The sequence below is a fragment of the Phacochoerus africanus genome, chromosome 5, assembly GCF_016906955.1.
Source record: "Phacochoerus africanus isolate WHEZ1 chromosome 5, ROS_Pafr_v1, whole genome shotgun sequence".
Lineage (NCBI taxonomy): Eukaryota > Metazoa > Chordata > Mammalia > Artiodactyla > Suidae > Phacochoerus > Phacochoerus africanus.
The window spans coordinates 83,044,339-83,066,751 of NC_062548.1; the positions used below are offsets into that span (position 1 = coordinate 83,044,339).

The 22,413-nt window shown below is 34.1% G+C and overlaps 1 protein-coding gene across 2 annotated transcripts in view; it reads left to right on the forward strand.

Moving 5' to 3' along the window:
* The window catches only part of WDPCP (WD repeat containing planar cell polarity effector), a 264,105-nt gene that overhangs the window by 210,682 nt on the left and 31,010 nt on the right, over window positions 1–22,413 (forward strand). For both annotated transcript variants that reach the window (XM_047781958.1, XM_047781956.1), the window contains exon 13: window positions 18,414–18,477. In XM_047781958.1, the coding sequence (XP_047637914.1) occupies window positions 18,414–18,477 (64 nt within the window). The remainder of the gene's footprint in view (window positions 1–18,413; window positions 18,478–22,413) is intronic.

A 22,413-nucleotide genomic window follows, 5' to 3' on the forward strand; every position in this document is an offset into this window, starting at 1 on the left:
TTGCTGCATTTTTGTTTATATACCTGTCTAACATCCCTCATTCCCCAGTGTGACAGTGAACAAAGGAGACAGTGGTCAGCATTTCTAATGCCAGCCAGCTGGCACCAGAGGGCCACTATTGAACTTGTCCTCAAAAACTGGTATTATTTTGATCAGCCTTGTGGTTTCCAGAGGGATGAGTACAGAAGCTTGGCTTTGTTTCACCTCCCTCTAGCTGGTACAACATTTTTGGCAAAAGCATTTGTGTATGTCAGAAACATTTAAATTCATATAATGTGCATAGCTCTCACAGGCAAGGGATAGAAAGTGGGGAAAGCAGCAGACAGACCAAAAGATCTGAGAGAGAGAAGGCTTAGGAGAGGATATTTGAGGGAATAAGGTCCTCAAAGGACTACTTCATAAACCAGGGAATCAGGGGTGCAACACACATTCCCAGAGGTGGATGCATGCTTCTAAAAGATCTGAACGAACCGCAGACTTAAAACCCTGAAGGACCTTTGGTCTCTGCATAAACAAGAATGGAAGGCTGAAGTTGAATTGTGCATAGGTAGTCTGGCTAAGCAGTGGAAGAGTGCCTTAGCTCAGAGGCAATCTACAAAGATTGAGAGAACTCGTTTTTGTTGCTTTAGGATTTTAAAAAAATCTTTCACATCAATCTGTCAGGATTTTAAAAATACCTGTCTGATTGCTGAGATAGTGAAATAGGGATATCAGTTAGCATATATGTCAATGCATATAGGCTTTGCAAAAGTAATTTTAAGAATGTCAGTAAACAAATGGATGACTGCCTTCAAAAGCAACAACAGCAAAACATGAAAAATATGATTTTGAGTTATCACATTATTATGTTCAAAACATCATCTGGATTCCAGCCTCCAGTAACCCAGCACTAAAACCAGGGTCTCACAGTCAGCCACCTTGTGACCCAGTCCTACCAACCGTCATCTGGCACCCTTTACCCAAGGCAGGATTGGGCACCCAACTAGCCTAAGGGCCAAGTAAGCCTACCAGTCTTCCCAAATGGTCAGCCCACCACAACAGAAAAATCCATGCAGCCCTCACATGGAGAACCCCTAGAGCATATACCTCTGGTGACTAGAGGGGAGTGTGCTGCTATGACACATAGGACATCTCCTACAAAAGGTCATTTCACCAAGGTTGGAAAATGTAACCAACCTATTAGATACATAAAGATAAAAACAGCTAGTTTGGCAAATGAAGAGACCAAGCATCATGTTCCAAACAAAGGAACATATAAAACCTCAGAAGAATAAGTAAAGATAGGCAGTTTATCTGAGAAACAGTTTAGAGTAGTGATTATAAAGATGAGCAAAGATCTCAGGATAAAAACAGATGCATAAAGCAAGAAGTTAAAAAATCTTAAAGAGTTGGGAAATATAAAGAAAAATCAAAGGGAGATGAAGAGTATGACAAATGAAGTGCAAATACACTAGAAAGAATCAACACTAGATTAAATGATACAGGAGAATGGATCAATGAGCTGGAAGAGTAGTGGAAATCACTGACACTGATCAGAAAAAAAAAGAATGAAAAGAAATGACAATTTAAGAGATCTCTGGGACAATAGCCAACACACAAATATTTGCATTATTGGAGTCTCAGAAGAGAAAATGGCAAAGAACATATATTTGAATACATAATAAATTAGCTAAAATTTACGTGGCTTGGGAAAGGAAACAAAAATCCTGGTACAGGAAGCACAGAGAGTCCCAAAGAGGAACACATGAGAGGACACACTGTAATTAAAATGGCAAAAATTACGACAGGGAATATTAAAAGCAGCAAGGAAAAAGCAACAAGTTACATGCAAGGGAACTCCTAGAGTCTGTTAGCTTACTTTTCGGCAGGAATTCTGCAGGCCAAAATGGAGTGGCATGACATACTTAAAGTAAGCAAAAGGAAAAACCTGCAACCAAGAATACTCAGCAAAGCTCGCCTTCAGATTTGATGTAGAGATCAGAAGCTTTACAGAGAAACAAAAGCTGAAGAGTTAGCATGACCAAACCAGTTTTACACGAGGTGTTAAAAGAACTTCTATAGGCAAAAGTCACAACTAGAAACATGAAAATTATGAAAGAAAAAACCTCATCAGTAAAGGCATATATATATAGTAAAGGTAAGAAATCACTCATGCACAAAGCTAGTAGGGACATTAAAAGCAAAACTAGTAAAATCATCTATATCCTTAAAAGCTGTTAAGGGATACACAAACAATTAGATGTAAAATATGGTATCAAAAACAGTAGTCATGAGGGGAGAACAGTACAAATGCAGGACTGTTAAAATGATTTTGAAATTAAAACAATCACATACATATAGCTGTATGTAAACCTCCTTTGAACCATAAATTAAAAACTTAAAATAGATACACATAAAAAAAGGAAAACTAATCCAAAGAAAACACTAAATATAGTCATCAAAGTCAAGTCAAAAGAAGACAAAAAAGAAGGGAACAAAGAAGTCCTGCAACTAAAACAACTAAGGGCAATAAGAACATACATATCAATAATTACTTTTCATGTAAATGGACTAAAAGCTCTAATCAAAAGCCATCAAGTATCCCAAGACAAGATTCATATATATATGCTGCTTGGAAAAGAGTCACTTCAGATCTAAAGACACAGACTAATTGAGGAGGTGGAAAATGATATTCCATCAAATGGAAAGCAAAAGATAGCTGGGGTATTAAGGAATAAATATTTTTCAAAAGAGGACATGCAGATGAGCAAGAGACATAGGAAAAGATGCTGAGCATTGCTAATAATCAAGGAAGAGTAAGTCAAACCCACAATGAGATATTACCTCACACCTGTAAGAATGATTATCATCAAAAAGAACACAAAAAATGTGGGTAAGAATGTAGAAAAAAGAGAATACTTGTACACTGTTGGTGGGCATATAAATTGGTGAAGCCACTGTGGAAAACAGTATGGAAGTTTCTCAAAAAACTAAAAATAGAACTGCCATATGACCTAACAATTCCACTCCTAAGTATATATCCAAAAAAAAACCAAGAACCACTAATTAAAAAAGATAAATGTACTCCATTGTTTACAGCAGCATTATTTATAACTGTTATGATACAGAAGCGGCCTAAGTGTCCATCACCGGGTGGACTGATAAAGGAAAGTACTGTAAGAATCTAAAAAATAAAAAACTAGTGAATATAAGAAAGAGAAAGAATAAGATTCACAGATATAGGGAACAAATTAGTGGTTACCATCAAGGACAGAGAAGAGGAGAGGGGTAATATAGGGGTAGGACATTAAGAGGTACAAACTATTGTGTAAAATAAGCTACATGGCTATACTGTTTAACCATGTAGCTTATAGCTCTGTATAATCATGTATAACATAGCCAATATTTTATAACAACTATCAATGGAGCGTTAGCTTTAAAAAATGTAAATCACATTATTTTATACCTGTAACATATAATTTTGTACATTAAATGTACTCAAAATTAAAAAAAAATCTTAAGTAGCCATAATTATATCACACTACTAGCAGGGAAGTTTACAGCACTTCAAGCTTACTTTAAGGAACAAGAAAAATCTCAAATAACCTAACCTATACCTGCAGTAGCTAGAAAAAAAAATCAAAACCTAAACTTAATAGAAGGAAAGAAATCATAAAGATCAAAGTAGAAATAAATCAATTAGAAACAAAAACAAAAGAACCTTTAGCCAGTCATCAAGAAAAAAGAGGGTCCAAATCAATAGAATCAAAATTGAAAAAGGAGAAACTACAACCAACACCATAGAAATACAGAGGATCCTAAGAGACTACTATTGAAAGCTATATGTCAACAAAATGGACAACCTAGCAGAAATGGACAAATTCCTAGAAATGTACAATCTCCCAGATATAGGGGGCATATAAGTGGTTATCAGTGAGGAGAGGGAAGAGGGGGAAGATTAAGCATAAGCTGATAGATACAAAATAAATAAGCTACAAGAATATATTAATGACACAAGAAACACAGCCAATATTTTATAATAACTCCAAATAGAATATAAACTTTATATGTTGTGAATCACTTTCTTGTATATCTGAAACTTTTATAATACTGTACATCAACTATACCACCTTAAAAAAAGATAGTCCTAAACAACCAAAGAAGAAATTATACTGTCACATTTGAGAAAAATGAAAACCAAAAAAAGCATACTGAAACTTATGTGATATGGCATAAGTAAAGTTCAGAGAGAAATTTAAAGCTATAAATGCCTACATTAAAAAGATAAGGACTCAAATCAGTATCTTAACTTTACAACATAAGGAACTAGAAGAAGAAGGGCAAACTAACACAAAGATAGACTAGAGATAAATGCAATAAAGAAGAGGAAAATATAGGCAATTAAACTAGTACTTGATCTTTGAAAATATCAAAAAATTGGACAAACCTTTACCTAAACTTAAGGGAGAGAGCAAGAGGTGGAGAGAATATGAGTGAATACAAAATTAAAATAATGATAGTTTTCACATTACACCAACCTTCTAGAAATAAAAATGGTTATTACACAAGACTATGAACAATTATGTGCCAACAATATGATAGCATAAATAGAATGGACAAATTTATCCAAACATTCAAACTGCCAAAACTGACTCAAAGAGTAATCAACAATTTGAACAGAGCAAAGAGATCAAAACAGTATTCAGATATCTCTAAACAAATGTTCAGGAATTCCTTAAAATCAGTTATTTTCAAATTCTTGCAAAAACCAGAAAATGAAGATTACCTAACTCATTTTTTGAGGCATTACTCTGATACCACAAGCTAAAGACACCACAAGAAAAGGACACTACTGACTAGTGTCCCTGATGGAAAAATCCTCAACAACCGAAAACTGGCAAACCAAATCCAACAACATAGCAAAAGGATTTTTCATCATTACCAAAAGGGTTTTATCCCAGAAATGCAAGCATGGATCAACATAAGATCTATCCATCACATAAATAGAATGAAGGGAGAAAAACACATGATCATCTCAATTGAGGCAGAAAAGTATTTTACCAAATATAGTACTGGTAAGTAAGTATTTTACCTTAATTTAAAAAACCCTCATTAAACTATGACTAGAGGGAAATTTCCTCAACAAGATAAAGGCCATTTATGAAAAGCCCACAACTAACATCATGTCTAGTGGTTAGAGACTGAAAATTTCTCCCTGAAATAAAGAACAAGACAGGAGGTCCACTTTCACCATTGCTATTAAATATTGCAGAAAGGTCTAGCCAGAACATTAAGCAAGAAGAAGAAATAAAATACCCAAATTGGAAAAGTACTAAAATCATCTCTACTTGCAAATGATTCTATATTTTAAAAAAATCCAAAAGAATGCACGTGAATACTACTTACTAACAATGAATTCAGCAAGGTTGTGGGATACATAATCAACACACACACACAAAAGTTACATTTCTACACAGCAGCAATTAACAATCCAAAAGGAAATCAAAATACACTATTCTTTTGTTTGTTTGTTTTTTGTTTTTGTTTTTTTTTTTGTCTTTTGTCTTTTCTAGGGCCTCGGCCGTGGCATATGGAGGTTCCCAGGTTAGGGGTCCAATTGGAGCCGCAGCTGCCGGCCCACGCCACAGCCACAGCAACATGGGATCCAAGCCACGTCTGCAACCTACAACACAGCTCACGGCAATGCCAGATCCTTAACCCACTGAGCGAGCCAGGGCTCGAACCCACAACCTCATGGTTCCCAGTCAGATTCGCCAAGCACTGAGCCACGACGGGAACTCCAAAATAAACTATTCTAAGAGCTTCCAAAAGAATAAAATTCCTACAAATAAATTTAACACAGGATGTGAAAGACATATATACTGAAAGTTAAAAAATATTGCTGAAAAAAACTAAAGAGAATTTAAATAAATGCAAAGACATCCCATGTTCGTGGATGGGAAGACTTTACTATTGTAAGTTAGCAGTGCTACCCAAACCAGTCTAGAGGTTCAAAGCAACCCCTACCAAAATTTTAATGGCTTTTTTTCCCCCAGAACAGAAGTCAGTCCTCACATTCATATGAAACTGCAAAGGGCCCCAGTAGTCCAAACAATATTCAAAAAAGAACACAGTTGGAAGACTCACTTTTTTTTCTGAAATTATTTTAAAAATTTTATTATAGTTAATTTACAGTGTTCTGTCAATTTCTGCTGTAAAGTGCCCCAATTATATATACATTCTTTTTCTCACATTATTCTCCATCATGTTCCATTACAAGTGATTAGATATAGTTCCTCACATTTTCTAATTTTAAAACTTACTCCAACTGTTCTTTATGCAATTGCTAATGTAATTCAATGCAGAGGCAACAGTCTTTTCAAAATATGGTGCCACAACGACTAAATACCCATATAGAGCAAAGAATAAATCTTGTTGTTCCTCCTTTATTCTTCTGATAAAGCAGAAGAAAGACTCTTTGAGATTAAAAAATAAGTCACTTGAAATTACCCATTTAGAGAAGAACAAAAAAAAAGAAGAAAGCCTATGTGAATGATGAGATACCATAAGGAAAATAATTTGTGCATTATTGGAACCCTAGAAGGAGCAGAGAGGAGAAAGTGGTAGAAAACTTATTTAAAGAAAGTATAACTAATAACTCTACAAATCTGGAGAAAGATTTGGACATCAAAGTTCATGAAGCTCATAGGTCCCCAGGAATTTTAACTGAAAAAGATCTTCTTCAAAACACGTTATAATTAAAGTTTCTAATGCCAGAGATAAACAGAAAACTTAAATGAACAGGAGGAAAAAAAAAAAAAACCTCACATACAAAGAAACCCTATAAGGCAATTTGTGGATTTCTCAGCAGAAACTTTACAGGCTGGGGTGACAAATTTCAAATGGTAAAAGAAAAAAACTGCCAACTAGAAATACTTTATCCAACTAGCTGTTGAGAGATAAAGACTTTCCCAAATGAAAAAAAAAAAAAAAAAAAAAGCTGAGGAATTTCGGCACTAGACCATCTTTGTAACAAATGCTGAGTTATTCAGTGTGAAATGAGAAGATCCACACTAATAACCTAAAGGCATGGAAATATAAAACACACTGCTAAAGGTAAGTATATAGTCAAATTCAGAGTACTCTAATACTGTATTATAGTGGTGTATTAATCACTAAACCCTAATGCAGAGGTTACAGAATGAAATTATTAAATCTTATATTTTAAAAGATACATGCTATAAAGAGATATGAATTGTCACATCAAACACATGTGAGGAGGGGAGTAAAGGCGTAAAGTTTCTGTATGTGATTGAAGTTATCAGCTTAGAATAAACTGTTAATATCTATAAAATGTTTTATATAAGCCTTATGGTAACCACAAAGCAAAAACCTATAGTAGATACAAAAAAATAAAGAAAAGGATATCAAAATATACCATCACAGAAAAAAATCAATTCACAGGGGAAGAAAGCAAGCGAGGAAAAAAGGGACAAGGGAAGTACAAAACAACTAAAAAATACTATGGAGATGATGCTAATAAGTCCTTATTATCAATAATTTAAATGTGGCATAGAGTGGCTGAGTGGATTAAAAAAAAAAAAAAAAAAGACCCATCTATAGACTGCCTACCAGAAATTCAACTCACAACAGCTTCAGTGACACACATAATCTCAAAGGGATAGCAAAGATATTCCATGCAGGTGCAAACTAAAAGAGAAAAAAAGAGCTGTATCAGACAAAATAGAGTTCAAGTAAGAATTTTAATAAGAAACAGTCACTACCCCAACAGCAACTATCCACACAATCAGCAGATTAGCTAGAAGAGCTGGCTGCCTGTTGTCCTGTGGAACATAACCATGGGGCAATATTTTGATATTACTCTAAAGTCCTCAGTGAAGATTCACATGCTGTTCATGTCAATGACCAGACATAATGTCATATCCATTAGAAGTTGATTTCAAGTATATCGAAAGAGATAAAAATATTTATGTAGTATACATTTTATTTTATTTTTGCTTTTGAGGGCCGCACCATGGCATATGGAGGCTCCTGGCTAGATCAAATAGGAGCTACAGCTGCTGGCCCAGGCCACAGCCACAGCAACTCAGGATCCAAGCCACATCTACAACCTACACCACAGCTCACCACAATGCCAGATCCTTAACCCACTGAGAGAGGCCAGGGATCGAACCCACAACGTCATGGCTCCTAGTTGGATTCATTTCCGCTGTGCCATCACAGGAACTCCAATACACTTTAAAATTAAACATGGCTCTTTTAAACCAGGACATTTATCAAATTGGACCTTATACTATGTATCCATATATGCAGTTGGAGATTTTATCTGGCTGTAAATAAATGCATTTTATAGCAAAAAGGAAAAAACGTAACAAGTGACAAAGAAGGTAATTATGTAATGATAAAAGGGTCAAATCCTTAATAGGATATGACAATTATAAAAATATTTTCATACAATGTTAGAGAACATAAATATTGTAGGTAACAAAAAACAGATCTGAAGGGAGAGAAAGACTACAGTAATCAAAGGGAACTTCAGTGCCTCATTAGAACAAAAGATATTTCATCCCGATAGACAGTCATTAAGGAAACATTGCATTTAAACTATACTTTAGACTAAATAGGCCTAGCATATAGAACATTTTATTCAATAGCAGCATAATGTGTATTATTTGCAAGCATACATGGAACATTCTCCAGAATAGATCATATGTTAGGTTAGAAAACAAGTCTTAGCACATTTAAGAGGACTGAAATAATACTGCATATCTTTTCTGACTGAAATGGTATGATATTAGAAATCAATAATTGGAAGGAGACTCGAAAATTCACAAATATGTGGAAATGGGGGGAAAAATACACCTGAACAATAAATGGTTCAAAGAAGAAATCAAAAGGGAAGGCTAAAATACCTTCTAACAAATGGAATCACAATATACAACAACTTATGTGATGCAGAAAAACAGATCTAAGAGGGAAGTTTATAGGAATAAATGCCTACATTATGAAATATGAAATATCTTAAATAACTTAATGCCACACTTCAAGGAACTAGAAAAAACAAATGAAGCCCAAAGTTAGCCGAAGGAAGGAAACACAGATCACCACAGGAATAAATGATATAGAGACTAATATGACAATAGAAAAAATAAGTAAACTAAGAGATGGCTTTTTGAAAAAGATAAGCAAGATAGAAAAACCTTTGTTTAGACTTACCAAGGAAAAATGAGAAAAATAAAATAAAATCAGAAACAAGTTCCTGTCGTGGCTCAGTGGTTAACAAATCCAGCTAGGAACCATGAGGTTGCAGGTTTGATCCCTGGCCTTGCTCAGTGGGTTAAGGATCCAGCGTTGCCGTGAGCTGTGGTGTGGGTCGCAGATGTGGCTCGGATCGGGCGTTGCTGTGGTGTAGGCTGGTTCCCCTAGCCTAGGAACCTCCATGTGCCGTGGGAGCAGCCCTAGAAAAAGGCAAAAAGACAAAAAAAAATCAGAAACGAAAGAGGAGATGTTATAACTGATACCACAGAAACAGAAAGGATCATCAGAGGCTACTATAAATAGTTATACATCATCAATAGGACACCTAGAAAAATGAGTAAATTTTAAGAAACATAATCTACCAAAACTGAATCATAAAGAAAAAAGTTTGAACAGACCAATAACAAGTAAGAAAACTAGATCACTCACTAAAAACCTCTCAGCAAAGTAAAGCTCAGGACAGAGGGTTTCAATGGTGAATTCTAACAATCATTTAATAATCCTGTAAGTCAGTATCCCTGACGAATATAGATCAGCAATTCTCAACAAAATACTAGTAAACCAAATTCAACAACACATACAAAAGATCGTACACTATGATCAAGTGGTATTTATCCCTGGGATGCAAGGATGTTTCAATATATGCAAATTAATAAATAAAACACATTAACAAAGATAAAAGTCATATGATCCTCTCAATAGATGTAGAAAAACCACTTGACAAGTTTAATCATCCTTTCATAATAAAAACTCAAAAGATTGTGTATAGAAGGAACTTAATATCATAAGTGTGTTACATTGCAAGCCCATAGGTAACATTGTGAAAGACTGTAAAATGTCAATGAATGAAAGTTTTTCACTAAGGTCAAGAACAACATGAGGATGCCACTCTCACCACTCTTAATTCAACACAGTAGTAGAAGTCCTAGCCAGAATATTTAGGTAAGTAAAAGAAACAAAGGCATCCAAACAAGAAAGGAAGAAGTCATCACTCCTTTTAGATGATACAGGCTTAAATATAGAAAATCTCAAGACTCCACCAAAAAACTGTAATAACTAAATTTTTTTTTGTCTTTTTAGGGCCACATTCACAGCATATGGAGGTTCCCAGGCTAGGGGTCAAATCAGAGCTGCAGCTGCCAGCCTACACCACAGCCATGGAAACACCAGATCCTGAGCCACGTCTGCGACCTACACCACAGCTCACAGTAATGCCAGATCCTTAACCCACTGAGCAAGGCCAGTGATCAAACCTGTGTCCTCATGGTTACTAGTCAGATTTGTTAACCACTGAGCCATGACAGGAGCTCCGTAATAACTAGTTAATTCAGTAAAGTTGAGGTTACAAAATCACTATACAAAAATCATTTGTATTTCTATACACTAAGAACAAACTATCTGAAAAAGAAATGAAATAATCTCAATTAGAGTAACATCAAAACAATAAAATACAGAGGAACAAATTTAACTAAGTAGGTTAAAGATATGTATACTGAAAACTAGCAAACATAGGTGAAATAAATTAAGGACAATAATAAGTAGAAGATATCCCATATCTATGGATTAGAAGAATAATATTTAAATGTCCATACTACCCAAAGGCATCTATGGATTCAATGCAATCCCTATAAAAATTGCAATGGCATTTTCACAGAAATAGAAAAAGTGATGCTAAAATTCATAAGGAACCACAGGAGACTCCAAATAACCAAAGCAATCATGAGCAAGAATAAGGCTTGAAGCATCGTGTTTCCAAGTTTCAAACTATATCGCCAAGCTATAATGATCAATATGGCATGTTACTGAAATAGGACTGACATAGTCCAGTGGAACATTATCAAGAGCCTGGAAAGAAACCCATACATGTAAATTCAATACTAACAAGGGAGCCAAGAATACTCAACTAGGAAGTAATGGTTTCTTCAGTAAAAGGTGCTGGGAAAACTGGATATTCATATTGCAAAAGAATGAAACTGGACCCCTATCACCAAACATAAATATCACCTTAAAATGAACCAATGACTTAAATGTAAGACCTAAAATGGTAAAACTCAAGGAGAAAATATAGGGAAAGAGCTCTGTGACATAGGTCACAGCAGTGATTTTTTTGGATATTGCAACCAAAGGACAAGCAGCAAAGTAAAAATAAACAATTGGGGCTGTACCAAACTACAAAGCCTCTACACTGATAAAGAAACAACAAATTGAAAAGGCAGTCAGCAGGATAGAGAATATATCTGCAAACCACATATCTGATAAGATGTTAATATCCAAAGTATATAAGAAATTCAGACTAATCTAAAGCAAAAAAAAAAATTAAAAATGGACAGGGGATCTGAACTGACATTTTTCCAAAGACATACAAATTGCTAACACGTAAATACAGGTATTCAAAATCAACATTCATCAGGGAAATGCAAATGAAAACCACAATGAGACATCACCCCATACTTGTTAGAATGACTATTATCAAAAAGACAAGAAATAACAAGTATTGGCGAGGGTGTGGAATATAGGAAACCCTAATGCCCTGTCAGTTAGAAGGTAAATTGGTCCAGCTCTTATAGAAAATAGTTTAGGTTCCTCCAAAAAATTTAAAATAGAACTTCCATATGATCCAGCAATCCTATTTCTATATATATAGTATATACCTGAATGAAATAAAATCTTGGAGAGAGATCGGTACCCATGTTCATTGCAGCATTATTCACAATAGCCAACACAAGGAAACAAAGTGTCCAGTGATGGATGAATGATTCAGTGCAATCCCTATCGAAGTACAATGACAATCTTCAGAGAGCTAAAACAACCCAATTGCCTTATTTTGGTAATCATTTTGTTACAGGTGTGTTTCAGAACACATTGTACACCTTAAACCTACACGCCAGTATATGTCAACTATATCTCAGTAAAACTGTGGGAAAATAAATTTTTTTTAATTTATGAAACTAGGAAAATAGGTAGAATAAAAATATTAATAACATTGATATAAAGATTTCTAACATACAATGCCAAAAGCAGTAATCACACAATATTAGAAAAGAATGGACTTATCAAAGTTGGAAGCTTCTGCTCTTCAAATGACTCCATTAGGAAAAGGCAAGGCACAGACTGGGTGAGAATATTCTCCATATGTATATTTCATAAGAGTGTTATCCAGAATATGTAAGGAACTGTTACCACTTAATAAAACAATTCATGTTAAAAAATGGGCAAAGATATGAAGAGACACTTCACCAGAGAAGAGCTATGGATGTCTAATGAGCACATGAACAGTCAAGATGCTCAACATCATTAGTCCTCAGAAAAATGTAAGTTACACCCATAAGCAGAAAGTACTATAAACCCATTGGAAGGATAAAATAAAAAAAGACCAGGTGTTGGGAAGGATGTAGATATACTGGAAATTTTCTGTAATGCTAATGGATATATAAAATGCTATATAACCATTTTGAAACGTTATTTAGTAGTTCCTTATAATTTAAACATACACATACCATGACCCAGCAATTCTAATCTTATGTTCCCAAGAGAAATGAAACATACACATACCATGACCCAGCAATTCTAATCTTATGTTCCCAAGAGAAATGAAAACACATCTACACAAAACTTGTACATGAATATTCATAGCTGCTCTATCAATAATTAGAGCCAAGTAGGAAAACTTTCATACTACCATCAACTTGTGATGGATAAATAAATCGTTGCATAGTCATACAATGAAAATACTAATCAACAGTTAAAAAAAAAAACTACAGATACCTGATCAAAAGTCAGAAACAAAAGACTATATATTACCTAATTCCATTTATATGATACTCTTGAAATGGAGAAGAAAGCCTGACAAAATTTGGTCTACATCTTATTTAATATCACACATATGACATTCTAGAAAGAAGTCAAAACTATAGTGACAGAAACCAGATGTTTCTGTAGGTGGGGGAAGGGCAGTGATTGCAAAGGAGCATGTGAAAACTTCTTTGAGATGTTGAAAAGGTTATTATATCTTGATTGTGGTTATGTTATGTAATTGCATATGTTTGTTCAAATCCCTAGACCTATTCATTTAAAATGGGTGGGTTTTATCATAAATTATACCTTAATAAAGATAACAATATTCAACACATCTTTACTGAAATAAATGACTTTATATATTGAAAGAGACCATAAATAAATGGGTGACAAGTTCTATGCATCCATTAAATCCACCTTTGTAATAATGTTAAGACTTCTATTTCTTTACTATCTTACTGCTTGGCCTAGCAAAAACTCAAAGAAAAATTGTTAAATTTCCCCCTTTGTTGACAAGCTCACTATTTTTAATTCTATTAGAGTTTTGATCTCTGTATTTTTGACTCTATTAAGTGCATCCAAGTTTAGAATTTTTGCATCTTGGAGATATGAAGCTTTCATTATTTTGTTCCTACTCTTTCTGTACCTAATAATTTTTTCTAAAAACCATATACCTGATTATATAGCTACCTTAGCTTTTTTTTTAAAAAAAAAGCTTTATTCAGGTTTAAAAAACATAAAATTTATTCAAGTCTGCAATTCAATGATATTTAGTAATTTGCAGATTTGTAAACCATTACCTTGACCTAATTTTAAAACATTTTTTTCATGCCAAGAAGATCCCTCATGCCTATTTGCAGTCACTCCCTGTTCCCAAGCCTAGCCAACGAATAATCTACTTTATGACTCTATAGATTTGTCTTTTTTGGACATTTCATGTATATAATTATATTTCACATAAATGTAATATACAATATATAGTATGTCATTTCTTTCACTAACATTTTTTAATTCATCTATACTGTAGTATATATGAGTACTTCATTCCTTTTTATTGCTGAAAGCTCTTCCATTGTTTGGATATATGTTTTATTCATTAATTCATCAGTTGATTGACATTACTATTGTTTATACTTTTAAGCTGTTATGAATAATATTATTATTTTCTTCTGTTCTTTTACTTTTAAATTTTGTCTTCATGATTTTTAAACTTCATGATTTTTTTTAAACTTTGTCTTCATGTGGCTTTTATAAATAACATAAAACTAGATTTTACCTTTTCAATTTGATAATCTGTCTTTAAACTGGTGAATTTGGTCCAGGTACATGATCATTTTTACATTGAGCTGTTTCTATCTTCCTTTGTGTTTTCTGTCTTTCCAATTTTCCTATGCTTCTTTTGTTTCATTTCTTATTTTTTAGAATACTTCTTGAATTTTTTTCTTTTTCAGTTCCCTCACCCTCAGCCCTACTACCTATATTACTCTTTGAGCAATCTATAAGATCTTTTAGTGGCTATTATTTGAAATTTAACTATGCATAGTTACCAAAATCAAACATTAATTATTATCTTCAACAGTACAAAAAGCAAAGACCTTAGCATTTTGACTCCCTTCCAATTTACATGATATTGCTAATTAGTACTTTCTGATCTTAAAAATATCAAAACATTTGTTTGTGTGTGCATGTATGTATGAGTACATTTATCTACTTGTATATTGAGCAAATCTTTTTTTAAAGACATTCCTTCTTGCTTCTCAGACATTCCTTCTGCAATCATTTTCCTTTTTCCTGAGTTATATCCTCTGTAAGTCCCTTTATTGAACATCTCTTGAATACTTTCAGTTTTTGCATACCTGAAAGTGCCTTTATTGTGCTTTCATTGTTGAGAGTTCCACTGTTATACAAGAGTAATGCGTATTTTCTCTCTACACTTTGAAAATATGTTCCTTCAAAGATCCTATCTTCTGCCTACCATTGTTGCCACTGAGAGGTCTGGTGTCAGTCTATTTGTAGTCCCTTTGTATGTGATCTGTATTCTCTCTGGCAGTTTTTAAGATCTTTTTATTTTTGGAGTGCTACATTTCCATAACAGATGTGCATAATTACAGATTCATTTCAGTTTATCCTGCTTGATATATATTGTTCCTCATGTGTTTAATGGATTCATATCATTTATCAGCTCTGGAAAATTCTTACCCTTTAACTTAATTCCCTGATCAGACATGTTAGACTTTTCCATGTTCCCTGTATTGCTTAACTTCTCTTTATATTTTTTCTTTTGTCTCTCTGTACAACCTTTGGTGTACTTCTTCACTTTTGCATCTTTGCTAATTCTCTTTATGCCAAATTATTTAACTTCAATTCAGTTTTTTTCATTTCCAAAAGTTCTATTTTATTACTTTAAAAAAATCTTCCTGGTAATTTTAAAGTTATATCCTGTCCTATGTTTATTTTCACGGTTCTGTCACTATTTCTTTAAATATTTTATGCCAAATTATTTTACATTATGAATTTAATAATTCACTTATCTGAAATCCCTGGAAAAGTAAATTTGTTGTTTATTTTCTTTCTGTCTCTTTTTTTTTTTTTTTTTGTCTTTTGTCTTTTTAGGGCTGCACCTGCGGCATAGGGAGGTTTCCAGGCTAGGGGTCTAATCAGAGCTGTAGCCGATGGCCTACGCCAGAGCCACAGCAACGCCAGATCTGAGCCATGTCTGTGACCTACACCACAGCTCCTGGCAACACTGGATCTGTAACCCACTGAGTGAGGCCAGGGATCGAACCCACAACCTCATGGTTTCTAGTTGGATTCGTTTCCACTGTGCCACTGTGGGAACTCCTATTTATTTTCTAATTATCCATCACATTAGTTTGTTTTCCTTTTTATTCAGTGATCTTTTACTGTGAACTTAAATTTGTTTTAATTTATGGCTATCCTGATGGCTTTTATAAAAAGTGCTTTAATCTAGAGATGAATTTTCTTTTTATTGTTTCTGCCAAAGTCAGGGGCACTAATAACCTGGGATCATTTTAGCCCCTGTCTTAATCAGGCATAATCAGAAGTCTCAGGCTTAGTACCTTTACTATGAGACTGTTAAGAGTTCAGGCTTCTGAGGGTGATGGCCGAGAGTAATTCTGCCTTTTCCCCCATTTTTGCTCTCTGCTCAGGGATCTTTACTCAAGTTTAAATGGAGGGACGTTGGTTGGTTGGTTATTTTTTTTCTGGCCATGCCCACAGATGCAGAAGTTGCAGGGCAAGGGATCAAACCAGTGCCACTGCAGCAACCAGAACCACAGCAGTGAAAACACTGGATCCTTAACCGAGCCACCAGGAACTCCTGGTTGGTTATTTTTTTATTGAGACTGTGGTACCTTGGAGATTTCCTCTTTTTAGAGTCCTATGTTGTATTTTAATAAACAATCTACTTGGGAGCTCCCTTTGATATTTTTTGGTTGACCATACTGCCAGATGCCAATGCCGGTTCTTTCATTTTTATCATAATGTTAATCTTTACCTCTTACCATAGAAAGAATAGTACTTCCTAGCCTGCCTGCCTTAATTACACACTTTCCAATTTCAATTTATCATATATAGTTGCCAAATTGATGTGTCAGTGGACATATTAGACATGTTAAATTTGAGAAACCTAGAAATAAAGTTTTAGTGAGTTCCCTGGTAGCTCACACGTTCTATCCCTGGCCTGGAACTTCTGCATATTATGGGCACCCCCCCGCCAAAAAAAGAGTTTGTAGCTCTGGAGATAAATGGGTCCTAGAGATTTGTCAGTCACTGATATAATTATCAATGCCATACAATCGGGTAAGGTTACTGGGGAGACTGGAATGAGTTAGTATAAACAGAATAGAATCACAGTATGCCAGCTTCAAAGAGTAGGCAGAGAAAAATTAACCTAGAAAGGATACTAAGAATATGAAATCTAAGAAATGGGAAGACAAAGAATGAATCTCCAAATGCAAGACATTGTTTAAAGGAAGGGAAGTTTATAGGGTCAGATGTGGCCAAAAGGGCACACAAGATAAGAACTTTAAGTTTGGACAGAAGAAGATGGATATTATTGCAAGAAAAGTTGCAGAGAAGCGAGAACAAATGCAGAATGGCAGTGAATGTATGGATGAGTGGTACCACTTGCTGATCCTCTGTACTCTTCCTCATTGCATTCCACTTTCACTGAATATATAAATCAGTAAGCTCACTGGAACAAAAATAAACACAATTTCCTTCTGATCTTCCATAGTTGAAAGGGATTCAGGCAAATACTGGAGATACTAGTAAGAAGGGCCAAGAAGGAGATGGGATAACAGTCATCAAACACAGCATGGAAATTGTGAAGTGTTTCAGTTCTGGACTTGCCAGCTCATATGTAATAATAATAAATATTGTTTGAATTTTTATTCTATTAGCTATTTCACTAATAAAACATGTACTTGTTAATAGTGATTAATATTCCACATTTCTGATATGTTTTACTTGAAATCTCATATTTTGTATCATATTTCACAATTTACAACAGAGAACATGTTGTATACCTATAAATGTAATAAAACCCATTAAGTGATAAAAAAAACAAACAAAAAAAACAGAACAGCTTGGTTATTTGCTTATTTCTTGAGTCAGAAAAACTTAACAGTTAAATCTGTTCACTTAGACAAAATAAAAATGACCTTTTATTCCAAAATCCTGTGCAAATTATATGTTCATGACATGTTTTTCTCTCAGGACTTAAAATTTTCTATAGAGGTAATTAATTTAAACTTAAGTTTGTCCTCATGTGTTTTAGCCTAAAACTAAACTTTCACCAAAAAAAAATCTCAATTATACCTCAGGGAAAGATACTATGATTGTGATAATAGAGCAGAAAAGTAGCATCTTAAAAAATACTTAGAAACCATTATCATTTTACAACAGCATAGAATGTTTTTCCAAAACTCACAAATATGAGACTTTTGTAAAAATGCAACATTTGACTTCTCAACTTTTATGTAAGAAACATGATTTATTAATTGCTCTTATCCTGCTGTATTCTCCATATCCCCATACTTTTCTCTTACAAAGCACATGAAAGTAAAAAAAATAATGAGAAACATACTTCCTAAGCTATCATTCTAATCTGGTTATGTTTATCCTTGAAAGTTGCACTGAAGGCCTCCACAGGCTCTGTGCCTCAGCTCCTCCTAAGTACAATAACACTTCACTTAGAGAAGACCCCAGCAGGCAAATTCCCTATTGTTTGAGAACATTTTTCTCATCAGAACAAAAACAATAACACTTAAGTATAAACTGCTGTCTCCTTTTTTTAAATTGTTTTATTCACAACATACAATATTTCTCCCTTATAGGTATCAGAGATTTGAAAAGGCATTTCTGTTAGCTGTTGACATTGGTGCTCGTGACCTGTTTATGGTGAGTCATTCCCAGAGATGATTCTGTGCCTTCAGTTCTAAGGCTGAGTAAGTTGTCAGCTTTTGTGACCATTAAAAAGGATTAGTGTCATTTGTGCCTTACATACATGGTGAGAAAGCATTATTCCATCTTGGCTTGCAGCTTTGCCTTCATGAAACTGGTCAATAGCCATCTAGTCTCTTTTGACTTGTTGACGTTTTCCTTGCCAGACCCAAAGGATTTTTTAATGTTTTCTAAGAATTTATAATTCTTGGACTTTTCTCCTCATGTACCTTGATGTGAGGGAATGACACCTTTCTATCTAACAAGCTTATATGTCTTTCTAATCCATTCTCTGAAGAAGTACAGCTTCAGAAATCAGATCATAGGGAGAAATATGTCCCCTAGATCTTGAATGTTCTCAGCTTGTCCTTAGATTTTAATGAGAAGTAACATATGCTGAATGATTTCACTTGTATTTTTAAAGTGCAAAGGGGATCCAAGAGGATACAAATTCAAATGTGCTTTAATTCTCCATTTATTAGTTATAGAACAGTAAAATTGACTTGTTTATTACACATTCTTGTGCTGTGTATCAGGTTCGTATTTTATAAGATCTTTCACCATAATGTCATACTAAGGTCAGATAAACAAAGAGGAAGTTCCTGGTTTTTCAGCATATTCTGCTCCATAGAGATTTCATTGTGGAACAGTGAAAACAATAAAAAACAGTAAAATCTCTGGATGGCTCTTGCACCTGACTCTTCTGTGCAATGAAGACATTTTGTAGTTTAAATTAAGTTTTGATGCTTTAGATGTTAATATGGGTTTATGGCATTAGGTCACCTGTCTTGGGAATGAATTTGTTATTTAAACTCTAATTTTGCATGATTCAATTAAATTGTGCTTTCATTGATCATGAAAAAATCTAATTACTTCAGAAGTATGAATCATTTGTTATTTGTTTGTTGTATTTTGTTATGTCAAGTTGAGCAGGCATATTAGTATACCAGGTCTATGCATGCAGACATCACAGTGTCAGATATTTAGTCCCAACACTTTTCAGCTTTTCTGTTCCCAATGAATTTCCCTCCTTATCTCTACCTTCTCATCTCTGCCATTACTCACCAGTAAAGGTAGAGTTTCTTCATATGTCTTGATGTTTTTATGTCTGTAGTCCCAATCTTTTTTCTAGCCAAGGTAAGTACTGAGGAGATGAGTATTTAATTGTTTAGTGTGTCTTTCAATGTATTTTTATGTTGCTCTGTAATTTCTGCTATTTAGACTATTAATTAAAACTAATCATCAAAGCCATCTTATAAACTTTTTTCCAAATCATATATCTGTTTCAGCATTTAGTTTCAGTTTAGTCAGTAACAACATAAAGTTTCCATGTTAGTTTAAATCCAAATAGCCTTTCTACTGATAGGTTAACTCTAACCCTAACCCTAACCCATAAGGATGAGTAAAAGATAACAACCTAAAATAAAGGAAGGAGAGAAATAGTTTCATTCACTTTTTTATTTGTAAAAGTGAACAATCATTACTCAAAATGTATATCCTTATTCTTCATATGTATCTTTGCTTAATTATAGCCCAAAGTTTGCCTTAAGGAAGCATTAAAAGCCTTAAGAGAGCATTAAGGCATAAAACAAAGTTCCATTTAAGCTCATGAATCTACTATATATACTTGTTACAATTCCATAATTTACACTGGAATTGTCTAAAGAATTTATCACATTTTCTAATAGATCAATTATTACTACATAAATTATTGTCTAGCCTATGTACTAAGAAGTACCACCTCTTTGAGTTTAAAAGTTTGTAAAATAAACAGGTTTATTCCTACATGTATATTGTCTTCTACCCCCAAGATATATCTTCCTTAAAGAGTTAAAATATTACCACATTGAACAGAATGGGGTCACCAAAAAAGTATAACAGTTAACCTGAAAATAGTCTTTCTGCATTAGCTTCTATCAGTGGTGAGAGATAAAATACATATACACCATAATATCAACAGGCTTTAAATATTAAAAAGTTAATATTAGGGCACTAGACCTGAGGAAATGGGCCAGAAAGGACCCACCTCTTTGCTTTACACTGTAGCCTAAGTGATCATCTTCTAAACTAGAGGTCAGCAAACTATGGCTTTGCTTCTCTCTAGGATCTTAGTTCTTCAATACTGTCCTGGTAGTTCTCCAGTGTCTTCAAACAGAACTTTTTAAACTATTTTATCCAGTTCTTCTAGTTGCTCTCAGCAAGAGTATTGGTCTTATATGTACTTATTTGGAAATAACTAGAATCAGAAGTTCTTCAATATATTTTTGGAAGGTGAGTGAATTGTTAAATTGGCACTAGCTGCTTTCCAATCTGGATAACTCCTTGCAGTGTGCTATTATGTTCGAAGCTTTAATCACTAAGATCCATAAATGTCACAAATCCTATTTTTAAGCATGACATATCATCAATTTTATGCCCAAAATGGATCAAATGAAATTTTATAAAATGTCTAATACTAGGGTTTAGTGCTTAATTAAAGCAAAAGCAACCTCGTTGACCATTGCAACAAAAAAGAATAAGATATCTAGGAATACACCTGCATAAGGAAGCAAAGGAATGGTGTTCTAAAAATTATAAGATGCTGATGAAAGAAACAGAAGATAACACAAATAGATGGAAAGATATACCATGTTCTTGGATTGAAGGACTCAATATTGTCAAATAACTATACTACCCAAGGCAATCTACAGATTCAATGCAATCCCTATCAAATTACCAATGGCATTTTTCACAGAACTCGAACAAAAAATCTTTTAAATTTGTACGGGAACACAAAAGATCCCAAATAGCTAAAGCAATCCTGAGAAAGAAAAGTGTAGCTGAGGAATCAGGCTTCCTGACTTCAGACTATACTACAAATCTATAGTCATCAAAATAGTACAGTACTGGCACAAAAACAGAAATATGGATCAGTGGAACAGGATAGAAAGCCCAGAAATAAACCCATGCATCTATGGTCAACTAATCTATGACAAAGGAGGTAAGAATACACAATGGAGAAGAGATAGTCTCTTCATTAAGTGGTGCTGGGAAAACTGGACAGCTACATATAAAAGAGTAAAATTAGAATACTCGCTAAAAATCATACACAAAAACAAATTCAAAGTGTATTAAAGGCCTAAATATAAGACAAGATACTAGAAAACCCTTAGAAGAAGACAGGCAGAACACTCTTTGACATAAGTCATAGCAATATCTTTTTGGATCCACCTCCCAGAGCAATGAAAATAAAAACCAAAATAAACAAATGGGACCTAATTAAACTTAAAAGCTTTGGCACAGCAAAGGAAACCATTAACAAAACTGAAATACCACATGAAGAAAGGGATAAAATATCTGCAAATGAAGCAATCAACAAGGGATTAATCTCCAAAATATACAAACAGCTTATGCAACTTAATATATAAAAAAAATACAATCAAAATATGGGCAAAAGATCTACATAGACATTTCTCCAAAGACAACAGAGAGCCAAAAAGCACATGAAAAGATGCTCAAAATCACTATTAGAGAAGTGCAAATCACAACTACAATGAGATAGCACCCTATGCCAGTCAGAATGGCCACCATCAAAAATTCTGCAAACAATGAATGCTGGAGAGGGTGTTGAGAAAAGGGAACCCTCCTATACTGTTGGTGGGAATGTAAAAAGATACAACCACATTATGGAGAACCATATGGAGTGTCCTTGAAAATCTAAAAATAGAACTACTATATGATCCAGCAATCACTCCTGGGCATCTATCCAGAGAGAACCATAATTCAAAAAAGATATATATACTCCAATGTTCACTGCAGCACTATTTACAACAGTCAAGACATGGAAGTGACCTAAATGTTGGTCATCAGAGGAATGGATAAAGAGATGTGGTACATATATATGATGGAATAATT